The sequence below is a fragment of the Pyrus communis genome, chromosome 12 (genome assembly GCF_963583255.1).
Source record: "Pyrus communis chromosome 12, drPyrComm1.1, whole genome shotgun sequence".
Classification (NCBI taxonomy): Eukaryota; Viridiplantae; Streptophyta; class Magnoliopsida; order Rosales; family Rosaceae; genus Pyrus; species Pyrus communis.
Window position 1 is genome coordinate 6,405,650 of NC_084814.1, and position 9,750 is coordinate 6,415,399.

The 9,750-nt window shown below is 39.6% G+C and overlaps 1 protein-coding gene across 4 annotated transcripts; it reads right to left on the reverse strand.

Moving 5' to 3' along the window:
* Nucleotides 1-163: 163 nt before the first annotated feature.
* On the reverse strand, nt 164-8,707 carry LOC137711369 (protein transport protein SEC16B homolog). 4 transcript variants are annotated; one of them, XM_068450602.1, is made up of 14 exons: nt 8,578-8,707; nt 6,494-8,441; nt 5,886-6,206; nt 5,125-5,253; nt 4,911-5,033; nt 4,587-4,757; nt 4,083-4,208; nt 3,865-3,999; nt 2,795-2,922; nt 2,611-2,719; nt 2,191-2,505; nt 1,887-2,030; nt 1,459-1,757; nt 164-1,127 (listed from the first exon to the last, which is right to left on the reverse strand). In XM_068450602.1, the coding sequence occupies exons 2-14, from the start codon at nt 8,213-8,215 to the stop codon at nt 596-598; spliced, it is 4,254 nt and encodes a 1,417-aa protein (XP_068306703.1). In that variant the 5' UTR covers nt 8,216-8,441; nt 8,578-8,707; the 3' UTR covers nt 164-595. The 4 variants fall into 4 exon arrangements, with proteins under 4 accessions (XP_068306703.1, XP_068306704.1, XP_068306702.1 ...); XM_068450603.1 differs by having other exon boundaries at nt 6,494-8,432; nt 8,578-8,704; XM_068450601.1 differs by having other exon boundaries at nt 6,494-8,450; nt 8,578-8,704.
* Between the last annotated feature and the right edge of the window lie 1,043 nt (nt 8,708-9,750).

Genomic DNA, 9,750 nt, shown 5'->3' on the forward strand with positions numbered 1-9,750 from the left:
AATTTAGAATCCATCCCTGAGCTAAAATTTAATCCTATTTTTTCTCTCTTCAAGCCACTGCAACTCGAGTACATACCTTCTCTCTCCTCCTTTGCGTAGATTATACGCCTCGGCATTTATTTATGAATTCAATGTGGTAAAGAGTAATAAACACAGAAATCCGTAGGCAAAGAGCAAAACAGTGACTAATTATTTTCTCTCAATTCAATGCACTACACTTTCCCTCGAGAAGATCTGTAGACCCTTTTATCTACTTCAAGGAACCATTTCTGTATTTAAACAAATGAACAAATGATCTGTACAATGTCGCCCGTGTAGGCTTTTGTTAAAAGAAACCCGAAAAATGAAAACAAGACCAGCTCCCCCTAAAGCTGTAGACGGTGGTAACTCCCCGGGCATTTAAATGCAACATTGGCTCGAGAGTAAAGAAACCGCGCGGGGGAGTAACAACTTTGAGAAAGAACCTGTTCGATGAACTTACTTCCGGCACTACCACCATTTTTACCTTCTGAGAGATGCAGGATCAGAAGGAACCTCACCAGTATTTGTATTGATCACTAGGAGCAAAACTTGATATTTACATCTTTACGTTGGCTCAAAGTTCCACTTCATGAAGGTCGTCACCAGAACTGCCTCCATGCATTGGCGCACGTGTCAGGGAAGGCTCACTCGGCCTAAACATAGCCACCGGGGACGTACCTAATGCCTCCCCTAGAGGTTTTATCTCGCCCGTTTTCATATGAGGGCTTAATACATCATTGGAGCTTCCACCCCATGAGGCCGTCCTTCGTGAGTGGGGTAGAGCGGAGCCATTGGCATTTGTGGCAACTCCCATGCTTTGAATATTACCCATGCTTGGGAACCTTTGCATGGTATTTGATGACGACGATGAAGGCAGAGGAGCATGGAATGAATCATTCATACCAGATGTTGAAAGACTTTCATTAGTTGCACCATCTTCTTGTACACTTTCAGCAATAGCCTCCATTGCCTGTTCATTTGATGATGCTAAGGTGGGAATAAAAAACTTTGCGTTGGCAGCAACTGGAGGCTTAACGGATGGAACAGAAGGTGACTGGAACAAGTTTGCTGGGCTTCCACCACCTTGGTTGAATGTGTCAACGTATCTGCCAAGATTCCATGAAAAATATACTCAGGTCAAATTCATTCCCTCATTGTCCTTGGGTTCGACTCACCAGATGGTGAGTTCAATATCAAACTATGGCCGGCACATTTATTCCCTCATTGATTAGGGGAAATTTTGGTAAAAGGGCATGATTCTCAAGGAATATTATTTCTAATTAATTAATGTAAATTAAGGCTTATAACAAAGCAATGACTTTGTAATGTTTTGTGAATACTGAAAAAGACTATTACGAACCTATTTGAATGGAATGATTTAAAATTGACAGAAAAGAGAGGATGGGTAGGGAGAGAGCGATAGGGAATATATTGTACCTGGATCGAATACCCAACCGTGCACGGGATGAAAATTGATTTGAGCTAGGTGGAATAGGTGGGGTCCCTGAAGTTGGTCCTAGAGGGGTTGAAGTTTGTAAATCTGGGCTGCCCTTAGTAGGAGACCCTTCTTTCTTCAAAACAGATCTCAAGTTGTAATCAGAGACACCATTCTGAAAGGGTGTACTTGTTGGGGGAGGAGGCAACGCAGCTTCTTCAGCTGGAGGTTCAACACCTTCCTCAACCCATCTTTTAAGTTTTTCGTCGTAGTAGAACTTGTTTGTTTCACCCAACTTAGCCTTCAGTAGCAAGTAGAAAATTCATTAGAGGAGGTTTACCATAGGAAAGAATAGATGTAGTTATTTCACAGAAAGAAAAAGGGGGAGGGGGTTGAAGGAAAACCTAATATATATGAAAGCATAAACTACCTGTTTTCCCGGGCGGGGCCTTAATACTAAACCAACAGTCTTTTGCAACAGCTGTGACCCGAAACCAAAACGAGAAAAGCGAGAAGTCCCCCCTGAGGCTTTTCCTTGGCCATCAGGTGAGGCAGTTTGCTTTGATGAATCAACCTGGTCCCATAATGAGTTAAGATGCCACAAAAATTGCATATTCAAGCACACAGAATCAAAGAGGTGATTAAGTGCACATATACGGTGTTGAAATGTGTTGACCAAGTAAGAGCATACATGAGTGAATTTGAAATTTACACGTTTGGAAAATTTGACACACCTGTCTTGGAGTTCTACCAAAATCTGGCTCTGAAACACTTCTATTGTGCATTGGCTTTCTATTGCCATCAGATGTCCAGTCGCTTATGGGTTCCATTGAAGCAGAAGGAATTAACGACGACATGGCCATTGTTGATTGACTACTAGAAACTCTAGGGCCCGTGGGCTGTTGATAATGGTCATTACCGTGAGCACTTCCTTGGGATGTGGATGGTGCAGGTGGTGGTAGGCCAACAACACGATGTGCAGTACTATCAAACAGGTTGAGCAATTTACCAACAAACTTTGTAGAAACTAAATTTACAGAGTATCCCCCCTGCAAATGGAATGTGCATTCAGAAGGATTAGTCATATTAGCTTAAAAACGATGAATATACAAACAATAGGACAATGAACATAGAAACACCAGGACAAAAGGTACCTGCTGATGGGTTTTAATCCTCTCCTCAAGAGATAATACTAGTTGCTTCCACGTTTCCACTTCAGGTGCTCTACCGGTTTTCAAAGACTTTAGTATTGTTTGACAGTACCTGAATCAAATGAACTTGGTTAAGAAAACAAGTCTTAAGTAAAATATCAAACAGAAGATAATTGCATGTGCTTACTTCAACGAGTCAGAAACTCTTCCAACTTCAGCAAGCATGTGCGCATATATGAGCTTATATGGCTGAAATGGTAGAAGGATGAACTGAGAGTTCCCAAGCACCCTTGAATATTCATAGAGTTCAGTTCTCTGTCAAAAAAAAAAAAAAAACAAAAGGAAAACTGAGTATAAGCTCCAGAGAGCATTACTTAAACAGAGAACTCATAAGAAGTCCCTCACAAAACTTTTTTTTGAAAAACACTTGGACAATTTTTCTTATTTTTAAAGACATTTTTGTATTATAAAGACAAAAAATAAAAAAGGAGTCACACTTCTTGAGGGTTTTGAATTAAAAAAGAAACTTAATAATAAAGAAAGTGTCCTTAATAAAAAAAGGGTGATGCTATCCACACACTTATATTTACCTCTCACACAACCCTCTCAATTTCCGGCCGTCGTTGGATGAATGAATTGAAGAAGATCAATGGACAAAAATTAACAAGGGTGTGTGAAAAGTAAAAATGGGTGTGTGCATAGCACTACCCATAAAAAAGGGTGACCTTAATGATAAGAAAATTGTCTACGAGATTTTGAATTAAATAAAAAAGGTTGCGAGGGACTTATTAATTTTCTATTACTTTTAAAAGTAATTTATAAAAGACTCAATTAAGCAACTATTATGCCTCATTCCATATGAATAAACAGAGAAGGAAGACAAAGGAACAGGTTATGGTGCAACGTTAATAATGCATCTCACAGTACACAATAGTCAAGAAATTCCATTAGGAATTAGGCGATGTTAAAAATTTAAAAAGAGAGAAATGAAACTAGATTATGTGATCTACAGTGTCCACAACCTGGCTTTTGCTATACATAATACTAGGAAGTTACAGAAAGCATCAACTTTCAACCCTGCAACCTATGATAAAGCTACCATACAAAGTTACGCGGCTCCAGATTCGCACTGCTGCTCTAGAAACATGCATTCTGCAATACACGACTCAGGCACCAAATAATAACTAGCACTAGAAGTTTCTGAAAAAAAAAAATCAGAGAGACAACGCATAAAAGATAACAGCACTCAGAAAGCACCTGAATGGCTTCTGGACTTGCATAAGTACGAGGCGACTTCCAGTGATCTGCTCCAATTAGACATAGCCTTGCACTATCTGAGTATGACTCAAAATTTGCTTCTGCCACTAAATAGCAGATGTGTGCTGCAGTAATCTGAAACACAACTGATGTCAGAGCGAGGGAGAAAAAAGATTAACATATTTAAAGGAAAATAGTTAAATGTACCAATATCATACCTCACTCCTATCCTTCCATAAGCAATCTCCAAGATGTATAATTACCAGTTCATCATCTTTTGTTCTGTTTGCAGTTATCACAGCCAAATTCTCCTCCCAGTCATCAAGCATTTTATTTGCACCAAACTATAGTTGTACAAAATTAAACAAGGGAATTTTAATGCACAGGAAACTGCTAAAAAATGGGTACAAGAAGATACAATTAGAGAAGATCTTATTTTAACTGTACCACCAACTTCGGCATTAACTTATCAGTGTCCCTAAATGAACTTCACTATATGTATAGTTATAAGAAGCAACACCAACCGATCCAAGAAACAATTCTCTCAGATATTCTAGCTTCTGTCCTTTATAGGAACCTCTTCTCTTGCTCTTATAAGTTTCCTCTTTTTTTTTTTTTTTTCATTGCTATCGAGACTAAATACATACTTTTTTCTCTTCCATTTCCTTTTCAAAAAGGAACCACACCTATCCCAAAAGGTAGTTTTAAAATGAATATCTCACCTGTGCAGGCTGTTGAGATGTACTAACAGCGCCTGAAAGATTGATCTCAGCTGTAGTGTCAGCAGAGAACACTTCAGCAGGTTGCCCTGCAATTAGCAGGCATAAAGTCCGCAAAGGTGATCCTGCAACCAGCTGGCGGAGTGCCATTTGCTTCACAGTGTCCACATAGAACTGAAGTTGCCCCAAGCCGCCCCCCCCCCCACCAGATGAATAGAGAGAGAAAAAAAAAAAAAAAAAAAAAAAAAGTGAGAAGAGTGCATCCTTCAGTATAAACCGTCAACGTACCTCAAAAGAGTAAAACTATAACATCAATGGCCTACAAACCTGTTCTCCAAGCTGTGAAGCAATAACAAGTGCAGGTCCCCACAACTGACCACCTTGTGCACACTGTAAAGCCTCTTTCTTTCTACCAGAAACCAGAAAATTTTGTACCTCAGAAGCAGTTGCCTAGGAAACACAACCAAACTTATTAAAATTGAAAACTTTGATCATGTAGAGAGAAGGGGAGAGCAAGTTATCAGACTAGCTTATTCCATACCCGCATTTGTCCTTCTGAAGGCATTTTCTGCACACAGTGGCTAACAGTGCCATAATCACTAAATTGTACATTATTGCTCTTTGCAGATGCAAAAAGTTTAGCAACGGCTGATTCTGGAGTATCATTTTCCTATCGAAAGAAAAAGGCCAAAAGTATACATATTAGTTATATCTCTAAGTGGCACTTATAAAAGAGAAAATAATGAGAGTTAAACTTGACAGAAGATTTCTAACCAAAAATGCTTAAGAGAAGTTTCAAAAGCTATGAGTAACCAAAAAAAAAAAAAAAGACAACCATTATTTCTCCAATACTTCGAGAAGAAGAACATAAAAGATGAACATTATCTACACATCCCTGTATATAACATGCAATCTTAAAAGCCTTTCAATTTATTTAAGTAGTGCTCTTCGTGCTTTTAGTACCGACAAAATACAAAATTATTTCCCATCAAATCTTTCCTAATAACTTAAAGCATCACAGATAAGAATGTAACCTTTCATAGAAAGGCAGTATGGTAACAGGGTACTGCAGACAGTTTATCACATACAACATTTCCTTTAGGCTTATAAAGAGTATACTATCACAATAATGCAGTGGATCATGACATGACAACCTTCCCTAGCTACACCGCACGTGGAAAGTATACAGTTAGCAGTAAAATCACTTATGCAGAAACTTGCAGTATAATCCTAAATAAACAATACAGAATATTAAAGTTGCTCACATGATAAACAAAATCAAAAGACAGGATTGTGATTTACCCTTGATACAGTGTCAGTACCAAAAGGAGATCGAAGTTTTCCATAATGTTGACAAGCTATCTTAAGCAAAGAAAGAAGCAACCTCAATACTTTGCCTTTCCTATAGTCCATGTCTGGTGATTCACAGTTAGCAATCCTCTCATCAATCCATTTGTTCAACTCTTTGCTTCCAACACTCCCTCCAACCAAGGGACCTGGGAAGGACTGTTGGCACAAAGCACGAAAATAATCACAAGTACTCATTCCAAAACTCGAAGCATCAGTCTTTCCCGTGAAAACTTCAATCAAGTTCAGGACAGAAACTGAGCCTCCTACAGGATCCTTCACATAACAATAAAACATGTATAATTAGGTCTTTCACTGAACAATGTAAACAAGTCTGACAAAATGCAAGCGGTTTTGGGACCAAACATAATAGAGTCAGTATCTATTACGGATTATCAATGACGAGTACAATTATTTCTAGTTTGCATTTCTATTTCAGGAAATCAGTGATAGATTAAAGACCTATCTAAAAATGATATGGCTTTTTATTTCCTTCCATCAGCCTTTTGTCAACCAAATGGAGCCTTAATTACACTTGAAGAGAGAAAGCTCCAAGGCCTCACCTGGGTTCCATATGACGGATTCCTGAGGCTACTATTGTCCTTCATTACAATGAGTTTTCCACCGAATCCAAAAGTTACTAGGGCATGTGGAGGACGGCCAGCAGATGATCTTCCTACGCTGGGAGCATATGAAAACTGATTGCCACTCTGGAAAGGTTGTTGTGAATAATTTACAGGTTGTTGTGAATAACTTACAGGTTTCTGACCGCCAAAGTAATCATCTGAGAATTGTGTTTGTTCGCTCATCTTTGCATTTCCTTGATTGAACTGCTGGCTAAAGTTTCCAGCCGGCACAAAACCTTGGAACCCAACAGTCCCATTAGCTTCACCATGACCTTGACTTGCATTGTTGTACAAAGGAACTGCTCCGAAAGAATTTAAAGACTTGTACTGATCCGTGTTAACCGTAGAACCAAACGAATTACTCATTTGCTGGTTTCCACTAAAACCTGAAAACCCCTCACTTTTAGATGCAGTTTGAGGCTGCCACATATTTGAAGCCTGCTGATTGTAATTACTGTAAGACCCAGCCCAGCTGCTGTCTTGACCTTGGTTCCCAACGACCGCTTGTGACCCATAATTGCCATCTTGCCTGTACTCTTGACTATATATACTATTTCCATTCTGAGACTGAGCAGTTGATTGCACAGAGGAATTATATGCTTCCAATGAACGCCATTCTTGGGCAATCGTGTCATAATACCAACCCGGGTATTCAGGGTTGAAAACCATATGTTCTGGGTACCCATTAGTCCCTTGTGAGACCTGATCCCAGTTAGGCAAACTGCCGGTTGTGCTTGTTTCAGTCACAGTTCCTGCAACAGACTGAGCTGTTTGCTGCAAATAAGAAACCACAGTTTTATTATCATCTGAAGCAGTGGTCCAATCATCAGTGCCCAAACTCCCTTGAGCATTCCCAGGCACATTGAAACTGTCCACTTGATACCACTGCCCCGTGTTGGAATCATATTTCCACCCTGGATAGAGACTTTCCCAATACTCTGTACCGTTTAGATCCTGCTCATTTCTGCTTTCCTCCACAGATGCCCCATAAGCTTGACCCTCTTGATATTGCTCGTTATTAACCAAATGGTTCAAACCCTCTTGACGGGCTGTTTGAACTTCATTGCTGCGTACAGTTTTCGATTCAGTACTCAAACTTTCGTCTACTTTTGTGGGGAAATCCCCAGAACCATCCCCCAATTCATTGAAAAAATCCGAGTACGATCCAAATCCATGGATCCCATTCTCCGCAGAATCGGCATAAAACGAACCCCACCCTATCTCCTTAATCCCTGAAGCTCCTGAATCGTTGCTCTTGCTCACTGCCGAATCCGGCCTCAATTGGGATCCTTCCCCAGCATTATTGGACTCAATCCCTGCGTCATTATTAACCACATTGTTTGACTCGTCTGCACCATTTTCGTCTTTCGTTTGGGGTTTGGCAACCGAATCCTCAGATACAGCTGCAGAATCACCAACATTCGGATTTGCAAACGGCTTATTTTCGGCTATAGTTTTGGTTTCGTGGACCGAATCCTCAGATACAGCTACAGAACCACCAATACTCAGACTGGCGAACGCCATACCATCATCGGAATCATTTCCCCGGGCGAATTCGGAGCCTGATTCAGAGGGCCCCAGATCACCTTCAACCAATTTATCAAAGAAATCCTCGTCCGCCTGATCCTCCACCTGAAATGGAGGAGGATTTGAAGCCATCGACCAAATCCCACACGCAAATTCACCCCTCAAATCCGTCCAAATCCAGAAGAGGAAAAAAACCCTCGAAATTGGAGCTCCGAATCAACAAAAAGCCTGAGATCCACAGCCAAAACGCGCGAAAACCAACCTCAAAAATCACAAATCCCAAGGATCCAACCCCAACACGCACACAATTGAACAACGAAATGAACGAGATCTAGGGTTTCTGAGCTCCCTGCAAATTCTACAGTGACTAATCAAGCAAAAATAAGATCGCAGAAATTTTATTTTGCTTGAATTCTACGCATTGCGTTAGAACGAGAGAGAACTATAAATGGAAATAAATAAATTTTAAAAAAATAAAAAATAAAAAAACTTACAGGTCGATGGAATTTCAGAAGGAAAATCCAACGGAGAGAAGAGGGAAATAAATGTTTGTGTTAGAGAGAGAGAGAGACAGAGAAGAGAGAGAGAGAGTCTGACAGTAAGGAAAGCCCCCGATTGCGCACCTCCTGCCGCCCACCAAGTCCAAGAAGTTCGTTTTTATAATTTTAGCATTTTTAATATTTTTATTTCGTTTATGACCTTTTTGCCGCCTTTCCTTTTTCTAATAATGTTGCTTAAATAAAATACAGCAAAATTTTATTTTGTAAAATTTCGTTATTATCTTTAACTTTCTTATTCTAATAGTAGACAAGAATGTTTTTTTACCCTTTTTGTTGACAAAAAAAATTTCATTAATATGTAGTTTAGATAATTTTTCTATTATTATTTATTTACGATAATCAATTAGCTTAATATATTTTTTTTGTTTAAAAACAACGTACAATAACGCGTTTGAACTCACTTTACAATATTTTCTTATGATTCAAGTGTTCAATTTCAGATCATTGTTATACATTTTTATCTAAATTATGTAGCAGTTTGATTATGGTTATGAACATTTATTATGTATGTTTAGTTTTTATTTGTCACAGATATTAAAATGTTTTCTAATTTAGATGATATGTGGTTTGTGGCGTATTTGGAAATGTAGGAATACCATGGTTTTTGAGAAGACTATAGTGGAGCCTCGTACAGCCTTGGAGTCTTTGTTTCGTCAATGGTGTGAGCTTGAGAGAGAAGGGGGGAAGCAAAGACTTGCTACAAGGCAGTAGCGCAGGGTAAGGGGGGCGGTCCAGGCGAGATGGGTGAAGCCTCCATTGCAAACTATTAAGCTTAACTGTGATGCTGCTTGGTGTTCTCGCACGGGGATAGATGGATTTGGGTGGGTGGCTAGAGACTTTGCAGGGAATTTCCAGGGGGCTGATGGTGTGGGGCGTGTCTTGTGTGGATCTAGTTTGATGGCAGAAGCGGAGGCGGTGAGGTGGGGTTTCTTGGCTTGTATGGAGAGAGGTTATGGAAGGGTTCAGATTGAAACTGACAAGAAGATGCTTGTGGAGATGTTAAATGACCTTCTACTACCAGAGGCTAGCATTGAAGGAATATTATGGAACATTGAGTATAGTAAAAACCAATTAGGTTATGTGGAATTTCTTTATACTCCTCGGGCC

Excerpts from the sequence above, each read along its gene's own strand:
- LOC137711369 (XM_068450602.1), bottom strand. The coding sequence starts at position 8,215 with ATGGCTTCAAATCCTCCTCCATTTCAGGTGGAGGATCAGGCGGACGAG. Across the intron at positions 6,207-6,493 it reads ATCCGTCATATGGAACCCAG|GATCCTGTAGGAGGCTCAGT; the intron begins GTGAGGCCTTGG and ends TGTTATGTGAAG. Across the intron at positions 2,031-2,190 it reads TTGGTAGAACTCCAAGACAG|GTTGATTCATCAAAGCAAAC; the intron begins GTGTGTCAAATT and ends TTATGGGACCAG.